Source organism: Xenopus tropicalis, chromosome 6, assembly GCF_000004195.4.
Source record: "Xenopus tropicalis strain Nigerian chromosome 6, UCB_Xtro_10.0, whole genome shotgun sequence".
Classification (NCBI taxonomy): domain Eukaryota; kingdom Metazoa; phylum Chordata; class Amphibia; order Anura; family Pipidae; genus Xenopus; species Xenopus tropicalis.
Genome location: NC_030682.2, coordinates 61474074 through 61494259, shown reverse-complemented (window position 1 = coordinate 61494259; position 20186 = coordinate 61474074). Strand labels below are relative to the sequence as shown.

The window sequence follows — 20186 nt, the reverse complement described above, 5'->3', positions numbered from 1 at the left end:
TACTCCAAATGCTTTCCCCCTACTGGCAATAATGTCAATTGCTGTTGGGAAAACATATGCGGCACTTCGTTTTTCTGAAGTTGCCCTAAGATTCCTCATGTGGCAACTTCAGGCAACTTTTAAAAAACAAAGCACTGCATATGTTTTCCCACTGGTGATTTACTTTAGTGCCAGTGGAAAAGCATTTGGAGGAGATTAGTAGCCCGTGGTAGTGAAGATTTATTGCAGGCATCTAATCTCCTCGTATGCCAGGAGCCTTAAGGCAGTGGCACATAGGGAGATTATTCATCTGCAATAAATCTTCACTATTGCGGGCGACTAATCCCCCCAACATGCCATCCAACCAGCAACAATGTAAATCGGCGGTTGGATGGCATAAGACTTCTGTTTTCCGAAGTTGCCAAAGTTTCTTTGCAAGGCAACTTCAGGCGAACGAAGCAATGCGTATACCATTGCACTGGCAATTTACATTCTTGCCAGTGGGATGGCATGTCAGAGAGATTAGTCTCCCACAAAAGTGAAGATTATGGTGGGCAACTAATCTCTTTATTGTACCACAGAGACCTTATCCGCACACCCTGGCACTCCAAAGTTATATGCCCGGTGCACACTGCTGGAGGGATCGGCACCCTCCAAAACCAGTACAACCACAAAAAAAGCAAATGGCACTCAGGGCTGCAAGCAAGGGAAAAACCCTTAAAAAGTTTATTGCGGAGGTGCAACGTTTCGGGGCAACGTGACCCCTTTATCAAGCATACAAATCAGTGAAGGCAAGTGAAATTTATACATATGCAGTGACCACTTATCCAATTTACCAATTAACTTGGGGAAGTGGTCACTGCATATGTATAAATTTCACTTGCCTTCACTGATTTGTATGCTTGATAAAGGGTTCACGTTGCCCCGAAACGTTGCACCTCCGCAATAAACTTTTTAAGGGTTTTTCTCTTGCTTGCAGCCCTGAGTGCCATTTGCTTTTTTTGTGAGCAACTAATCTCCCCATGTGCCACTGCCCTTAAAGGAGAAGGAAATGTAAAAACTAAGTAAGCTTTATTAGAAAGGTCTATGTAAATACAGCCATAAGCACTTACAGTAATGTTGCACTGAGTCCTCAAAATAAACACAAGATTTATTGTCTCTTTTTTTGTAAACATGATTGTCCAGTGGCTGACTTCCTCTGTTAGAAACAGCCTTAATTCCCTGGGCCAGAGTCTGGGCAGTTCTCTCCTCTCTCCCCTCCCCTGCTCCCCCCTCCCCTCTCCTGCTCCCCCCTCCCACCAGAATGCTAAGGACTCCCTCCCCCCTCCCTTAGGAATGTGTGATCTCAGCTATAAGGGCTAGAGACTGCCGGCAGGAAGCAACTTAAAATGTCAGCTGCTATCTTAAGCAGAGGGAGAAAGCTTCCAATGACTATAGCAATGTCTATCCAATAAGCATTAATATGTTTTTATGTGTGAAGGCTTAGCTTTTTTTTTAGATATCAATGAAAATTAGCATGTATAATCACTAAGAACTGTGTGTTCCTGCCTAAGAGCCTCCAGGGTCTTTAAATTTCAGTTAACAATAAATTGAAAACTTATTATAATTATTATTATTGTTATTATTATTACTGCTACTACTTCTAATAATAACATGCTCAAAATACATTTTTACATTTTTCATTATGTGGGATATCATAGAGATTTGCTCTCTTGAGCTAAGTTTGGTATTCATCCCTTTGTTAGCATTAGTATAATTATTATTTACGTATCATTTTGTCCTTTCTGTGTCTAGTCTTGGAAACGATGGTGCCATACCAACAGTATTACCATTACACCACACTTCATTACCATTCATATCTCCTGACCTTTCCTAAGCACTTCTTCTTGAGGAAAAGTGACTTTTCTTATCTTTCTTTTTGTTTTTCTAGATAAAGAAGAATAAAAGAATGCCAATATTTTACATCATTTTAGCTGAGCTTCTTCATTCTGCTCCTCCTTCCAAAAAATCAAAAAGACAAGTCTGTTTGGGGAAAAAGGCATTACACAGCTGTCTAAGCACTGCTTCCACTGGTTCCTTTACTGTTTGTGTGTGTTTTTAAAGAGTCCAATTTTTTTTCCTTAACAAAAGAATTGACTTGGCTTTTTACACAACAGGAAAGTTATATAGGAGACCTATAAAGCAAAACTCCTTTGCTGTCAGTAGCCAAGAATTTGAGGCCTCTGATAACATGATAACAATCACCATGCGGAAATTACCCAGAAACCTGCCCTCAGTTGCTAAGAATGTTTCTTTAAAAGTTACCTTATCCTTAAAGAGGACTGCACAGATGAGAGGCTCTTTACCATTACTTGGCAATTGTTTAATTGTGCCCTGTCTTGACTGTCTTCTATAATGTTAAGTGTTTTAAAAAAAACCTGTTAGAGCAGTTTTTTCACTAACTATTATATTTTTTCATATTTGTGTTTAGTAAAAGAAAATACTTTACAATATGTCTCATTTAATGTTGGAAAGGGACTAGTTACTTTTACACTGCCACAATGTTTTCATTTCAGAGTCTTCCATAAATATTGTTTTTTTAAACCACAATATGCTATGGTTCAGCTGTTTTGCTACATTTTATTTGCTATGTTTGCCACAGAGGTACCTTTCTGTTACTTGGAACCACATGGTAACATTAAAAGCAAAGGGGATGAGGAAGCTGGTGAAATGAGTCTTCCAGCAATATGCCTTTAGGTCTAAGTGACCCCCTAAGGAGCATACCCAATATGATGGGCTTTTGGATAGTGGAAACATATGAAGTACATATGAAGTACAACAGCTACTTCTGGCAACAGAGAACTGTACTCTTTGTTGGGCTTCAGTTTTCTATACATTTTTGTTTATTGTGTTTCTTTAGCCCTCTGCTACATAAAATTGTGACATCTAACTCCTGCTGCTGCTAGAGCAGTGGGTAGCTTTAGCAACTAGATAGTTTAAATTCTAAACCTAAACCCTGAACAAAAGTTAAAAAAAAAAACTTAAATTAAAGAAAAAATAAAGGTTAGTTGCTGGTTATCTCTACACCAAAATAAAAGTTAATTTCCAGGTAAAATGCCCCTTTAAGAAGCACTGCTTTAATTCTGCATAATCCATTGTGCAGGATGGAATAATTATGTAATTCTCTCTGTAGTTCCCGTAGTAATTTCATAGTATAAAGCTGGAGCTGTACCCCAAATCAGAGAAGTGCTCTTTAAGCAAGTTTTGCAAGTGTTTGTAAGTCACTTGTATGTATTGTATACAACTCTGCTTGAATTCATTCAGACACCATTCTCCAGTTGCTAAATAACAATACAATTACTAGCCTGAAGCAGTATGTTATAAAAATATAGCTGCAAACATCCAGCCAGCATGTTCTTGATGCTTATTAGAATTGCACACCATTATCTAGGAGTATATCAGATATGCCTGCATTCTTTCAGTCTCCAACATGTACAGGCTTTTTTCATACTTCTAATGAATAGACCCCAAACTAAGCTCATATTTAACCTCTTTATAAAATGGAATTCAGATGTTTTGTCCCTTGCTATACATTTATAATCTTGAACTTTGAAGCACAGCTCGCATGAAGTGTGTGTGTATATATATAAATATATATATAAATATATATATAAATTTAAAATAATGAAATAAATTAATTTTTTTAGGGTACGCTGAATTTTGTTTGCCATAGTATGGCATAATATTTATGTATAAATGAACTATCCTATGTTGATCTATAAAAAGGTGTGGCAGCTGGAGAAGGAAAGACGGTAGATATTAAGCCTTATCGTTCCTAAAAGTTTGGGCTACTAAAAGAAACTCATACTATCATTTGAAAGTAGAAAATAGTTTCCTTGAACAGTTTTTGTTGTTGTTGTTCTGCTCTGTTTTTCACTGTGTAATCCATTGATTACATAATTACCTGTGAACCTGTCCTTAATGTATGTACAGTATGTATGTATGTATGTATATATGCATAACATTTCTGCACTGACCTAAGCTGTGTATACGGATAGGCAGCCTTTGGTGTTTAAGTTATCATGAAACTTCCACTCACAGCATATGCCTGGTACATTGGTAATGGGCTAATGTATTCGCAGTTTTAGGTTTGTACCTGGGTCTAATAACCTATAGCAATGAATGACGTGCTTGCTTTCAAACATGAATCCATTTAATGCTGCCAGCTCATTTGGGTTATCAAACCTTTTACAAGAGGGTTTGCTAAAATGTTTTTCAAAACAATCAAATACAATGATAAATTAGTATGAAACACCAAATGGCTACAGAATTTCCTTGTTATGTATGTACTGATATGTTGCACAGAAGAACCTAAAATATAATGAACATACTCTGCTCTTCATCTGAATTAATCTATGAAGCCTATTTATAAACATGTATTTTATTTGTTTTTATAAATGAACTTTGGAGAGTAAACAGCTGTAATGTGTGTGTGTTGTACTGCATATTCACTAATTTTCCTTATCAGTATGGACATAATATACTATATTGCTGAAGATCTACTATATATATATATATATATATATATATATATATATATATATATATATATCAAAATAAAACAGCCAGCACCAAGGGTCTTTGTGTTTCAAAAAATCTCTCGTGTATTATAATTTCATGTACAACCTAGGTTGTACATGCAATTATAATACACGAGAGATTTTTTGAAACACAAAGACCCTTGGTGCTGGCTGTTTTATTTTGATATTTATATGATATCCCGTGCACAGGGGCAGCTGCAGAGCAGCAGATTTTGGAGTGTGGTGCAGTCGTATGGACTGTTTTATATATATATATATATATATATATATATATATATACCAAGCACCTGTAAACATCCAGTTAAATATTTTTATAATGAATGTAAGAGTACAAGCTTTATTATAGCGTTTATATTTTCATAAAGCATAGAATTAAAAAAATAAATATAATTATCTTTTTACCGCTAATGAGTAGGGTGTTTTAAATAGAGAGTTTCACCAAAGGTCACTTCATAATATTTTTATAGTAAAAGTCATCAATACCAGTTGTAGATTTTCAGGCAACAGGTTGAATAAGAAGACATTTCATATGATTCAAACACAGTGCAACTGCACTGCCACAGTCATTGCATAAATATACACTATTCATTGAAGGTACTTGCATCTAAAACTGTTCTTTGCACATCTGTATAGTTGCATTCAACATCCTGCTTCCTCTTGCGAATTGTGTATATTGCGCCAATTGAACGAATTGAACCAGAGGCATTGTGGTGGTACCACTGTGCTCTGAGGTCCAGGGTTCTCAGTTAGGCCTAAAGAATCACACGCAGACATAATTTGGACCCTGAGTACTGGAAATGACAAAATCCTAACATTTAAGATTTTCGGTACGTCTAATTTGCAGCAAAAAACATGTACAACTACACATTTGCCTGAATTGTTTCATGCACATTGCCACCTTATGGGCACAGTTCAGCTAGAATTGTAGGTAAAAATGCTGCATTGTGTGTAAAAAAAAAAAAAGTGCCAACTTGCATTCAGAATTGCTATTTGCTCACTGCGTTTGCAATCGTAAATGACCCTTCATGCTTTTTTTTGAACAGGGCAGAGGTATAGGTCATACAAGAGGAGGATGAGTTTGAAGGGGAGAAAATAACCATCATTTTCTTAACAGAGACCCAAAACCTTAGGATGTTAGTGGAATGCTTTTCTTGTCACAGAGTCTCCAGAGCATTATGGCAAGAGACAGTTACTTGATATTTTAAGGCAATTTTTATGCAATATGGTGTAGGCACTAGTAAAATTATGGCAAATAATGCACCATACTGTGCTGTTTATTAGTTTGCATTAAGATTGCATTCTTATGTTCAGCAGAAAAGACTTTGAAAATTAAGCTGTGTATATTTTATTAAGCAAATTTACATTTTTCATCTGTCTAACGATATTAAAATGAAAATATATTTCTTTTAACATAGGAATTAAATGTAATGATTCGTCATGCACCGTTGACTCACCATATCTGCTTAAATTGCCAGGTAAGCATGTTAGTTAATAGATAGAAAAAGAAAACTAAAAACAGATTTGTGCAAAGTAGTAATGTCTCTGCACTCAAAATTAAGCAGACAGACCTATGCCTCACCACCATGAATATATGGCACAGTCTGTGTTTGGCAGAGCTATGTTCATGAGGGGCAGACAGGGGGAGGAACATAGGCATTTCTGACAAGGGGCAAGTGAAAAAAGCATTTAAAAAAGAAAACTATGTAATGTAAATACCATAACTGCATATTTACAATGGTGATGAGCGAATCTGTCCCATATTGCTTTGCTGAAAAATTCACGAAATTGCTGAAAAATTCACAAAATGGTGATATATTCACCAAACACGACTAATGCATGACTTTTTGACATGCACAACTTTTTTGACGCAACCGTGTCTTTTTTTTTAATGCAACTGCGACTCACTCTGCAAATTTCTGTTGCAGTGAATTTTTGCCGAAGTTTCACGAAAAAATTTGCCAATGGCAAAATGCGGATCCTTGCCTGGGGAAAATATTCACTCATCACTAATTGCAAATACTCTTTTTATAACTATCTAGTTCCATGTTGTAAAGGGAAGGAATCTGTTATTGGCAACCCCTATCCAGGACGTTCTAAATTATGGGAAGATTATCTACCACAGACTTCATTTTAATCAAACAATCAAAAAAATGTAAAACATATTTAATTTTTCTTGTAATATAAAAAGAGCCTTGTACTTTAATGAAGGCAAACCCCCTTGAGTTTATTTCATTTTAAAGTGATTTTTAATAGACTTAAATTATGGAGATCCAAATTACGAAAAATCCTTTATCCAGAAAATCCCGAGCATTTTGGGTAACAGGTCCCATACCTGTATTACAGTTTTTCAGGGAGAAAGCTCAGAGGCCGTCCCCTGTATTACACCCCCTCCCCAGTATCACAGGCAAGAGCATCCTTCTATCTCACACACAGAGCACTGGGGATAGGGCATGCAGAAATCTCCAGAACTAGAACCTAATGCTGCTCATGTGAGCAAAGTGCAGGTGAGGCTAGGCGCCATAGCACTCCTCAGTTTGTGCTGTCTTAGGCCTAGGCCTTTGTGGCCTTGACACAGTGTAAGGTGCCATTAGGTAAGTAGTTAGCACACAAAGAATTTATAATGCCAAAAAATGTGACCACTGGCCATTGCATGCGGCCCTTGTTAAGGATTTTACAAGATAATTCTACTGTCATATTAAGTGACTACTGGTCGAAGAGGCATTTCTGCCAGTAATGTGTACTCTACTACTACTTTTTTATCAGTTTCTGTATTTGAGTGTGTCTGCCGCTATGTGACCAGTTTTGCATCAAGTAACTTGAGGATACTACACGTCCTGTAAAAAAATGTTTATCTGTTTTATTCTTACAGTCTTGAAACCACAACTCAGGTATTTTAAGAGGCCAACATACTGTACGACCACACATTTGCCCAGTTTTAACAAGAAACCAGATGAATCTGCTGCAAAATTTAGACCAGTTGACCAGAGGGGAAGAATGAAAAAAATACAGCATATCTCACTGCACTGGAACAAGAAATGAGAATTGAACATTACTGTACCTTATTTCCATCTACTATACACAGCACAGTTAGCTTCTTTTACCTGTAGTTCTTCTCATTTAATGTTAAAGAGTCATGCAAAACAATTTAGCCACTTGAGGAAGGTAACTATATTATAATTTTTTATACAATTGACATAGCTGGAAATTAGGAAGTTAATGGAAGCAGGAAACAAAAACTATGGTTCATACACAACACAATAGTAGTATATGTGTTAGAAACACCTTCAGCTCTGTACCAGGATTATTACTTACACATGCATCTGCTAGTATTACATACTTCATAGTGAAAAGTGAAAATAAAGATCTGTGGTCACGGAAATGTATTTTCATCAGGATATTTCTGTTATATTCGAATTGTCTAGTCGGGGTTGCTGCTTATCACATTGGCTGTAAAAATAGCTTTAAAAACTACAATTCCAGATCTACAGCCAGATGTGTTGCTAATACAGAGGTGACAATCTAAGAAAAAATACAGTGGGTTGAAAATAAAGAACCATATCGGTTAAGGAGCATAACACTACTTACTTTACCAGATTTATGGCAATGTGTATGACAATATCATAATAAAGCATGAAGATGTTAGAACTGCTGCTTTTCGAAGCATTTTCCCATATCTCATTAGGTACTAACATAAAACATCATCAGCATGAATGTCAGAGATCTTCTGAACATTTTGATGTGACTAGGGTTGCCACCTGTCCCGTTTTGACCCAGGCAGTCTGGTTTTCAGAAGGGCTGTCTGGGTCAAAACTTCCTGCCTGGTTTCACAAATTAGGAAAACTGGGCAGGACTCAATCCCCTGCCCCCACCCCTGTGATAGCACTGCCCCACCTCCTTCCCGCCCCCTGCCAGCAGAGGGGACAGCCCTAGATGTGACACATAAAAACCCCAAAATGAAGTGTGTATGAAGCATAATGGTTGTCATTTTAGGTACTACACAGATATCTTATTTACCACAAGCCTGGGGGCAGGTAGGCAACCTTGGAGAAAGCACTGGAGTGGAGAACCAACATGCGATAGAAGATTCCTCAATACAAGTGCCATGGGGATCGTGACGCTACAACAACAGCAGACAAATGTTTGATTCTGGCCTCTGCTCATTTTTAAGCGTGTCTAATATATGGTTCTGTCAGCAGCTAGTCACATGTGGTTCTTCTTCCTGTTCCTGTATAGAGTATGAAGACTAACCCCCCATTTTGCCAATGCGTTAACCCTTAGTAAAAGTGTATTCCTTACAAGTCCAGTTCCTGTGTTCTGGTTCACTGTCTCACCCACATGCTCCTATGAGTTTCCTGCAGACGCCACACTTCTACTCTTACAAGCACAGCTGCCAGACATCATAAAATGTAATATTTTTCATAGTAATCATGAGAGAAATAACCACCTTAAATGTCCTTTTTGGGTTGGTGCGTGAACAGCCTAAACCAGGGGTAATAAGGCATGTAATTAAAAATACACTGACAAAAAACTGTCAAAGACCAGGCAATATTTTAGCCTCTTTTGCCCTTTCTCAATCTTTTTTTTTTTTACATTTTGCAACTGGAAGTGCTGCAGTGTTTCACAAAATGTAATATCTGTGGCAGATTTAGCCTTTTATTTACAGATCATACATATGATCTGTTGCAGTCAGGTTGTTAACAAGACCTCTGTGCATATTTAACTCTATCATAAAAGGTTTTGCAGGTTGCACATATATTATATTTACAGTTATATTGTTTGTTTTATATCATTTTTTGCATGGTCTGCATTGAGATACTTGGGTCTTGGGGCATAAGGAAAAGGAATTCTGGGGGATGTAGTTGATCCTCCATGTAGATGCACTTTGGCAGAAGGACTGTGAGAACATTTTAATTGGAATAATGTTGGTGTTTTCCTGTTGACAGACATTTCTTCTTAAAGGAACAGTAACGCCAAAAAATGAAAGTGTATAAAAGTAATTAGAATATAATGTACTGCTGCCCTGCACTGGTACCACTGGGGTGTTTTCCCCAGAAACTTATATAAACAAAGTTGCTCTGTAGCCATGGGGGCAGCCATTCAAAGGAGAAAAGGCACAGGAACATAGCAGATAACAGATAAAACACTATTGTATTCTAGAGAGGTTATCTGTTATCTGCTATGTAACCTGTGCCTTGTCTTCATTTTTCCAGTTTGAATGGCTGCCCCCATGGCTACACAGCAGCGTATTTATATAAACTATAGTAGCGTTACTGTAGCAAACACACAACTTTTACCAGTGCAGTGCAACAGTATATTATATTTTAATTAATTTAAAAAACTTTCATTTTTGGTGTTACTGTTCCTTTAATGACACCTTCCCCAGTCTGTGGGTCAGTCCAAAGGAGCTGCCAGCTCAGAAGACATGATGCTTATAGCAGTAACATTATCTCAGATAATAGAAGGAGACTTATGAAATTTGGCTTAAGTAGGAATACACATATTACAACACAAAGGTCTCCAAAGCATTTAGCTGCTAACCAAGGGTTTTTGTACAATGTTTACACCACATAAGTTGGCCCTTGTACAAATGATGAAAATGTATTAGCTTTCCCCAATCTTTAATGGGGTAAGACAGGACTGCCCACTCTCCTACCTCCTCTATTGGGACCTTCATTATTATTACAAGGGAAAGTTCATTTCCTGGTATTCAAATTATAGAAGTCCTGTCTTGTTTTACGGCAAGGACACCCTAGTCACCTTTAGATTAACTTGTAGTATGATGTAAACATTGATATTCTTAGATAATTTGCAATTGGTTTTCATATTTTATTTTTTGTACTTTCTCAGTTATTTAGCTTTTTGTTCAGCAGCTCTCCAGTTTGGCATTTCAGCAGCTATCGTTTGCTAGAGTCTTGTTTACCTTAGCAACCAGGCAGTGGTTTGAATAAGAGAATGGAATATAAATAGAAGGACCAAATAAAATGTATAGAATTAAGAGTAACAATTAAAACAAAATTGTGGCTTCAAAGAGCAATAGTTTTTTTTTGTCTGGCAGGGTCAGTGACCCCTATGTGAAATCTAGTGATGTAGAAGAAGGCAAATCATTCAAAAACTATACAAAATAACTAACAAAGACCAATTGCAAAGTAGTTAGGAATAGTACATTAAATAAAATAACTAAAGCTATCTTAAAGGTGAACCACCTTTGAGCATAAATTAAACCTGTTGAGATGCTGAAGAAGTCAATGACAACTGTATCTTCAGAATTTTGGAAATGTGAATATCTTTCTACATAATTTTATTTATTTATTGTTTGCTTAAAAATGAATGAAAAATTGTGATTCATAACTTTTCCATGACTTTACAGAATAGCGATTAAGCCTTTTTCCATATTTGATATGCAAAATCACAATAAGTTGCAGTTTGTTTTTGAGCGATCATTGGATAATGCTGCTCGTATTTAAGGAAAGGTTTCCACAAGTTATCTGGTTGCAGTCAATTTTAGCATTTTATTGTACTATGAAGTAAGAACTAATGCACAAATCACAGTAAAAAAGATATAAAATGTTTCTGTCACACTTTGTCTATCCAAGACTATCATAACTGTGCCCTGTGTATATTAGGCCATGAAGAATAGCAGTTATGCATGTTTATATACTGCAGACTTCTCCGTCCTTTTCTTCGTCCTCTGGAATTATTGTTTTTCTTCCTTCTTTAACCAATTTATTTCCTAATAGGATAATATAAAACACTGTTAGAAGGACCTACCTCTAAGTTCTGTTCTAGGTTTTCCCTCTCACTTACTAAACAACATTCAATAGGTTTTGCTTATATTTTCTTTGGCTATTGTCGAATTTAACTACAAACCCTGACAGCCAATGACACCCATTTATATGATTACCCTTCAGGTCAGCCAGCTGGATCAATGTTATTTTGTGATTCTTCTGCTATAGTTTATGTAAAGAGCAGGTGTATAGCTTGCACAATGGTTTTTAAGTAGTTTATATCTTCTTTAGCTAGATCAGTTCCCATGTTTTTCTTGTTGTACAAAAAAATATTTTACATGGTATTTTTACCTGGTACAACACTTGCACTGTGTTCCTTCCCCCCCCCCCCATTTAGAGTCAATAAATACTGTGACTGGGAAGTAGGAAGGGCACTTTGCTTGTGCATGCACTTTTTTGTACCGGTGAAAATACACACAGTTGAAAGTTGTGTGTCGGATAGCCTGTGCCTGGCACCAAAAAAGGTCCATAATGGTGTAGATGCCATTTAAAATGTACCATTTAAAATGGGTGCATGTTTTGCAGCAGTGTTTTACCATAGCTTGTGCAAGGTTGTGTATGCAAAATGGCAATTTTTGTGTTTTGTATTTTTCTTTGTGCCTTACTATAATTCACATCCACGCTTTTATACTCATCCCTTCTACATGTTGCTTATTATGCACATTTAATAGAAGATCCCATTTGTGTTTGGCAGTGGCACTTGAAATACAAAGGGAAAAGATAAGATGCTTTTGTATTTTTATACAAGCAGAGCTAATTCAAATGAGGATACGTGATATTTTTACATATGTTCAGTATTACATATAAATGATCCCAAAAGCATTGGGTATATGTTTGGAAATTTAGGTTATACTAAACACTGCACCTTGTATCCCTGACCCAATAACCTCAATAGACAAGGTGTTTTCCCAGCTCTGCAATTTTGAGTAACTACATCCACCTCTCGGTGCTTACACGGGATGAATGTTACCCCAAAAAGGCGCCATTGTGCATTTTTTGGCCAAAATTTGCCCCTTGTGAGCACTGACAGGGGGGCTGACAGGGGGGGGTGCAGTTCCTATAAATGCTCCCAGAAAACAGGGCAGATTGGCATTTTCTTCATAAGTGTTTTTCTGCTGGAGGATAAAATGTCTTATCTGATATTCAGATCATTTTAATATCAGGGCTACACTTCTAATAAAAGATGCTGGGCTGTACTAATTGCAACCATTCAACCATGCAAATTAAATATATCCCATCTAAGATAACGCTTTTAGACTAGATTTTTCACATGATCTGATAATAAATTCTTAACCCAAAAATAATCCATAATGCTAAGTAACACAGTAACCTAGGTTAAAAAAGGCACTTGTTGAACTTTAGTTCACTTTTATTTATTTCTAAGCGAAGCCTGCCTAACTGCTAGCTAATCCAGAGGAAGGCAAAAAAAAAACAAACATCTGAAGCCTCTCCAATTTGCCACAGAGGGTGAAAATTCCTTCTTGACCCCACAAGGGCAATTGAACCAGTCCTTGGATCAACTTTGTACTAAAAGCTACTTTCAGTAAACCTTTCTTTTATTGAATTTTATTCCTTTTATTTCCTCATTTGCAAAAAGCTATCCAACCCCTTCTTGAAGCGATCTAATGTCTAATGTATCTGCCAGTACAACTGATTCAGGGAAAGAATTCTGCTTCATAATTCTAACTGTAAAAACTTCTTTATGAATGATAAGGTGGGACCTCCTTTCTTCTGATTGAAATTAATACCCTCATGTCTGTTGGAAGGACCTACTGGTAAATAAAGCATCAGATAGATAGCTCATATGCCTCCTTAACCACCTCTTGGCCAGTGTAAACCACCCCAGCTTGGCTTGGTTTCATACTTTTAACTAATATATATGAAATGCTTTCCAAAAACAGCTATTTTTCACCAGTGGGTGAGGTTTGTTCAGTTGAATGTATTAAATGTATAAGCACTACTGTTCTGAGTTGAATTGCAGGCCAGAGTTACTTACCTGGGATAAGAGGGATTGTGTTTAATACTGGTGTATCTTTTCTCCTTGGTTTCTTCAACCCCTGCTCGTTCTTATGGATAGATGCAATGGGGTGATTATTTTGCTGTTTTTCCATTGCATCAAACTTTTGTAGCAATCTCTCTGAAAAATCTGGAAATAATTTAAGTTTGGGAATGAAACAAAGCCCTTGAAATAAGTAATAATAATACCCAATTCCCAAAAGTACCCAAATAGATTAACTTTGGTGACTACCTAGTTATTTATAAGTATTACATTTGTAAAGATTTATTTAGGGTTCTCATGCTTTGTTAATTATTTAACCTACACAAAAAAAAAGACTCCAATGGGCTTGCTCACAAGAGACAAAGCAGAGGTCAGAGGTCAGTGTTTCCCTACCTGCTATAACAGGGGGCTGATTTAAAGCAGGTGTGTCTTTTCTGCGTGGCACTTTTTGCTCTGGTTCCTTGCTATGGAGCACCTGAGTATTTTTTCCTTTTCTTGACTTCATTTGAATATCGCAGCTTCTTCTCAGTTGCTCAGAAAGATTGTCTGCAATTCATGAAACCAAAGGCTTTTAGACAAACATCTGTATTTTAGTAAATTAATGCTTATATTCTTTTTTTTTATCAATTTGCTTCAGTGTATTATGCAATGATGCACATCAGCCAGGTGTGTTAGAAGAAGACTTTTCTGCAACTTTTTATTTCTTTTAGAACCTGTGGTCTTCCGAATAACAGACCTTTTTCTAAGTTGGATACCCATACTTTATTTAAACATTACCCCAAAAGGATTGTTTTGCCTCTAATAAGGATTCATTCTTATTTTAGTAGAAGCAAGTACAGGATACTATTTTATTATCACAAAAAAAAAGCAAACTAGTTTTAAAGAAATGTAATTATTTGATTAAAATGGAGTCTGTGGGAGATAACCCTCCCGTAAAACCCATTTTCTTGATAATGGGTTTCTGGATCCCGTAACTGTACATGCAATGTGTACTTAAATAACAGAAAACCTTGTGTACTACTATTTGTCTAAAATAGGACATAAACACTGCTAACCTGCAGCTCCGTTGAATCTTTATGACTAGAGAAACAACAGGTACAGTATCTTCCAACTAATTTTCTCTAGCAAGGACCAGATAGACTAAATTTAGTAAGGTAGGGAGAATGCTAAGGTGAATGGGCTGTGTTTGATTATAAATACACACCGTATTATAGTTAAATGATAAAATCAGCACAAAAGAATGTACTGAATGTGGAAAGAATGAAAAAGAAATGTCTGCAGAGAATGTACGTAAACTTAAGTGGGAAAGAAAAAGAACAATACATGTAATTAATTGAAATAACTTAAGGTAAAGGTTTTTATAAGCTATAATGGAACTGATCCATAATATAACTAGTTGAGATACATTTTTGTCATATAGTACAGGGTTAACTTTCACAGAACCCATAAATTGATTGTGACCTCTGGAGAAGATGAGAAATACCCTTATCCTTTCCATCTGGCATCAGGTCTGTCAGCAGAAGGCAAAGGGTATCGGGTTTCTACGTGGGAATCATTATCCTTTGTGCTCTAGAGTAACTAATGGGGACTCGTCATCCCATCTAATGAATAAAAACACATAATAATCACCAATAACAGCATTTACCTAAAAGCTTGCAGTGCTGTTCTCGCTTATTCAATCTGTCTTCTGAGATATCTAGTGGAGGCACCAATTCGGTCGACATGATTGATTTTTTTTTTTTATTTCAGACTGTGAAAAACAGAGAATGAGCTAAAGATATTGTGTCGCTTACCAGTGGTTAAAGAAAAAAAATAAAGCACCAGACAGATATACTTACATAAATTACAGATAAGTTACATAGTAACACATAGTAACACAGGATGAAAAAAGGTATATATGGTAAAAAAAGGTGAAAATGTTTATTTAGTAAGCACCATACATTAAAGCTATGAAAGGTTGTTGTTTATATTATTACAAAGCAAATCAGTCAAAAGCTGAGCATAAAACACTATGGTAAATTTCATTGTCATGTTATAGAACTTTCTGGATAATGGGTTCCTAAATCATTAAGCCCGTGTTATTTTTCCATAAATTTTGAACAGTAAATACAAACACAACGAATTACAGGCATTAAGAGCACAGGGATCCATGTTTCTAGCTGATTGGTTCCATGTAGTGTTTAACATTTACTGTACCTTTAGTGCATGCATCTTTAATTTTACAAATACTTATTCCCCATCACTACAATGCTGTCTGTGTAGCTGATGAGTACACTGTATGTGACACATGCCCAGAATTAAGACACAATAGTAAACAGTTTCTAAAACTTACTCCTGAAAGAAGGACACAGCCAGAAAGAAATAGGGCCCCTTAGAATTTTTGATGCATTTCACAGTGTCTTGTAATTTCTTCCATAAATGTTAGCTTTGGGATAAGATACGTGATGCTTTATAAATTGTGGCATTTAATAACTTACAATTGGTCTGGTCAAAAGTATTATATGGAAAATTATGTATTTATTCTTCATTACATATATAATGAAGAGCTGCTTACATCCTTAATTGCCATCTGTTGGCAAGGCTACATAATAAATGAAGTAAAAGTTGTATATTAGTGAATAATTCATGCCAGACTATTAAATACTGCTAGAGCACACTGCAGGGGCCTAAGGAACAATGTCTCAATTCAGCAAAACATTAAAAGCCCCTATATCCTTATCTTTATACTGGCAGTCAGTACAAGGTTTTCCACCAAACCTATGGTAAGCTTTAAAAACATATGTAGCCCCTCCACTAGGAAGATTTACCAGTATTTATTATGCGCTGGTATGCTTTCAAGTAGCGAAAAGTAGTTTAGGCTAACTGCAGCTAATGATGTGTTAACATGCATACACAAAGTGCCCTGCCTTGGGTGACCAAATGATCTCATTATCAAAATACACTTAACAGGGTAAGTTATGAAGTTAGTGTGTGTGGGTGTATGGGGGGGGGGGTATTTATCTTAAACTGTATAGATTCTTGTTCAGTCTTGCATTGGTAGCTAAAATGTGTCATCTACTTTTTTTTACTCAATATTTTTCATCTATTTTAAAGTGAATAAAGTACCCCCTATTGCATGTACCCTTTTTTTCTAACAGGAACACCAGACTCGGGTATCAGGTAAGTGAATACAATCAAACCCCCCATTGATTCCACATTTCCTTCTTCTTTAAATTAATGAATAGGCTGGCTTTCTGTCCATATACAGGTATGGGACCTGTTATCCAGAATGCTCGGGACCTGGATAAGGGATCTTTCCGTAATTTGGATCTCCATAACTTTAGTCTGCTAAAAATGATTTAAACATTTAATAAACCCAATAGGATTTGTTTTGCCTCCAGTAAGGATTAATTATATCTTAGTTGGGATCAAGTACAAGGTACTGTTTAATTATTACAGAGGAAAAGGAAATCATCTCTTAAAAAATAAGAATTACTTGCTTATAATGGAGTCTATGGAAGATAGCCTTTCCGTAATTCTGAACTGTCTGGATAATGGGTTTCCAGATAAGGGATCCCATACCTGTACAATTCCATTTTCTCCATATTCTTCCCCACACGTAAATGGTACAAGATCTGGCTTTCCAGGTAGTTTTAAAGTAATGACATCACAGATTCTTTGGCAAGTATAAATTTCAGTCAGGCTTTTGTTTTTACTACATCATTACTAATCATTTCTAACGTTGGATTTAATGACATATTACAATACTGTGAAACATCTGGAATGTATGTTTTCCTTATGCAACCTACTAACACACATGTTGGCTTATTTCCATTTAGCAACACAGGAAGCACACATTTATGGAAACATTGAAGCAGATATAATTCATGTTAATCTCTTGGATAATTGTTCAATATCCATGAATAATGTATCACTCCACCTCTTAGCATCAGATTAACCTTGAGAAGAAAAAGACAAAGGAAAGAAATCTGTTCTATTTCCTTTTTGCAACAGGAGACAAGACAAAGTAAATGTAAATCCTTAAATGTTATTATTTACATCAGAATGGCAAGATGAGAGCTCTGAGCAGCTTGCCGTCTTATAAATGGATCATATCAAAAAGCAGCTTTTAAGCCTGACTAGAATGTGGGATATTGCTACTGCATTTAGTAAGAGCTGAGCAGGCTACTACCTAATATTCTAAGGGGCAGATTTATCAAAATATGAGATTAGAGCTCACCACAGAAACATTCACCCACTTTCCATTCATTCCTATAGGATTTTTAAAAGTGAGTTATCAAATGGTGAACTCCAACTTTTCCTGTGGTGAAGTCCAATCTCACATTTTGATAAATCTGCCCCTTAGTATAAAGAAGTTTTCAGCATAATGTATGTGTACAGTGTTTGAATGGAAATTCCTTGTCTTGCATTTTCCTAATAAAGACTGTGCATGGTTTAAAAAAAGTTATTTAATTTAGATCTGCCTTTTCTGTAATTATTTAAGACTACAACCTTTAAATTCTCTACTGCTACACTGACAATTTAATTAAAAGGGTTGCATGCCCTAGTCCTCTGTTAAATAACAACATCACTTATTTCTGACAAAACAACATAATAAACTGGCAAATCTTATTAGAATAACCATGTTGGAAATCTGCAATTTTCCCAAATTGTCTTACCCAAAACACACAAATACATAAATAATATTATAAATAATAATTTTTCCTTGTTACTGAAGTTATATTAAAGTTGGTTTCAGCAACTGAACTCTTTAAATATATCCCACAAATAAGATTATTTTGTATATAATAATTTACAAACCTTTAGAATTTTTTTCATCACTGATTAAAGTTCTGTATTGCAATGAATTTAAATATTTTGATCATGTTAATATACATTTCACACACACACACACACACACACACACACACACACACACACACACACACACACACACACACACACACACACACACACACACACACACACACACACACACACACACACACACACACACACACACATAAATGTTAATAATGTTGCTATATATACAGCTATATTGAGCTTTATCACATTTTTACTACTTAACAACAGCAAAAAGCCAATTTCAATTTTCAAAAAAATATAGGTACTGGTTTATATAACTGGTTATGGTAATAACTGTAAGAAATTATATTTAGCAAAATCTGGCACATTCTACTTAAATCATTGCAACTTACTGTGTGTTGGAAGGAGTAAATTTTCAGACTGTGTCCCGTTGAGAAGGTCCTTCCACTGATTCAGCCTTTGGTTTTGTCTCTCCTATTTAGGGACCGGCAGAAGTGGTTACTATGGAAACATTTTGCCTAAAACCAAACAGCTTCTTCCAACATTACTCTGTTCATTTAGGAGGAGTCATATTTCATAATATAAAATAAGGAAAGTTGCAATTTCCTAAATAGATTAATAAGAAAATGAATATTTTGCATGTTGCAGTATTAGAGAAATAACATTAAGAACCAGAACTGAGAACAGTAAAGATATTAAATAAATATATATATATATATATATATATACATACACACACATGTATAAACCACATTACTACATAAATATTGTAAATAGTTACCTTCATAACATTGTAACATTTTCTGTGAAAGAGAAGTGTAAATGTACTTACAATAATAGTAATGTGCACAAAGGGCGTTTTCATTGAGTTTCTGCTTGTTCAGTTCATGTTCTCATGTGCTGCTTTCAGAGCTTCCCCCACTGCAGCAGCACAAAGCTTGTCCTCGTCAGACAAAATCATGCAACTAGTTAATGCCAAAAAATAAGATAATGTTATCCTTCTCGTAGCTGCATAGTATTTATCTCATTTGGAACGCCAGCCTGCAATTGCCACCAAGTGTTAATACATAAATATATACATACAAATACAGCACATTTATGTATTCTTTAAAAGGTACAGAAGAGTCATTTCTCAGTGGGACCTTTTAAAAAGATAAAAGTATCAGTGTCAGTAGTGGGGGGGGGGGGGGGATGAACTGGTGGAAGTGTTATGCAATGCCTTAATCAATACACATTTGTACAGGAAACAAGAGTGCTAGCCCTTATTTCCACAGAATGTACCACACATTTAACTTATGCCAAAATGTTCATATTGTTCTAAAGCTATATAAAATGTGTACTAAAGGTAATGTGATTTAACCCTTTACTGCCAGATGAATTTTACACTTCATTTAGGTTTACTGCCCACCAATTTTTTTTATTAAATCTAGCCATTATGGATTATATAATGGTAAGCACCCACATATACCTAAAACATGAGGCCCTTGTACTACTTTCCACCAGCAGGATATGCCATTCGATGTTACCATGGGGTCCAGGAACTTCTACCCTAGTGAGCTCTTCCACTTGTAACAGGTGCTAATATCTTTTGGGGGCATATTTGCTAAGCAATTTTAAGAAGAAGTCGATTTCTTTTTACCTCTAGATACTTTCGAGATTTACAAATGAGTTTTCACCAGTACTTGCCAATAAATCCCATAATTTGTGATTTATTAATGTTTAGGCAAAAAAAATAAAAATGTTTGATTTTTGAGCATAAACTCGAAATTTTCATTCAACATAACAGCATTATAGTGACATTTTATAAATACAACAATGATCAAATTTAATTAGAATTTATAGCAAGTTTATATGACTTTGAAGGCAAGAAAAAAAAAATATTTTAGTAAATCAGCCCCTTGTTGTAAATGGTCAAATTAAACCTAACACACCCAACAGTTAAATTAGAAACTTGTAGCTAAACACTTGGAGGTCTATTTATTAAAATTCAAAATGTTTGCATTTTTTTTTCTAATTGGAATAAACTTTAAATTTTTT

The 20186-nt window shown here is 35.7% G+C and overlaps 2 protein-coding genes across 10 annotated transcripts in view; one reads left to right on the top strand and one right to left on the bottom strand.

Annotated features, from left to right (window-relative positions):
* The window catches only part of pde1c (phosphodiesterase 1C), a 369089-nt gene extending 360880 nt beyond the window's left edge, over positions 1-8209 (top strand). For 6 of the 8 annotated variants that reach the window (XM_018094811.2, XM_031903900.1, XM_031903903.1 and 3 more), the window contains 2 exons: positions 5975-6034; positions 7429-8209. In XM_018094811.2, coding sequence (XP_017950300.1) covers positions 5975-6034; positions 7429-7598 — 230 coding nt within the window. In that variant the 3' untranslated portion in view covers positions 7599-8209. Of the gene's footprint in view, positions 1-1909; positions 4435-5974; positions 6035-7428 lie in introns of those variants that run through there. The other 2 variants (XM_031903904.1, XM_031903901.1) reach the window with 1 other exon arrangement.
* A 2834-nt stretch (positions 8210-11043) lies between these two features.
* Positions 11044-19277, bottom strand: ppp1r17 (protein phosphatase 1 regulatory subunit 17). 2 transcript variants are annotated; one of them, XM_002940249.5, is made up of 6 exons: positions 18982-19277; positions 18542-18623; positions 14989-15093; positions 13737-13889; positions 13341-13490; positions 11044-11289 (listed from the first exon to the last, which is right to left on the bottom strand). In XM_002940249.5, exons 3-6 carry the CDS (start codon positions 15065-15067, stop codon positions 11210-11212), a joined length of 462 nt encoding a protein of 153 aa, XP_002940295.1. In that variant the 5' UTR covers positions 15068-15093; positions 18542-18623; positions 18982-19277; the 3' UTR covers positions 11044-11209. The 2 variants fall into 2 exon arrangements, with proteins under 2 accessions (XP_002940295.1, XP_031760357.1); XM_031904497.1 differs by lacking the exon at positions 18982-19277 and having other exon boundaries at positions 18542-18724.
* Positions 19278-20186: the final 909 nt, after the last annotated feature.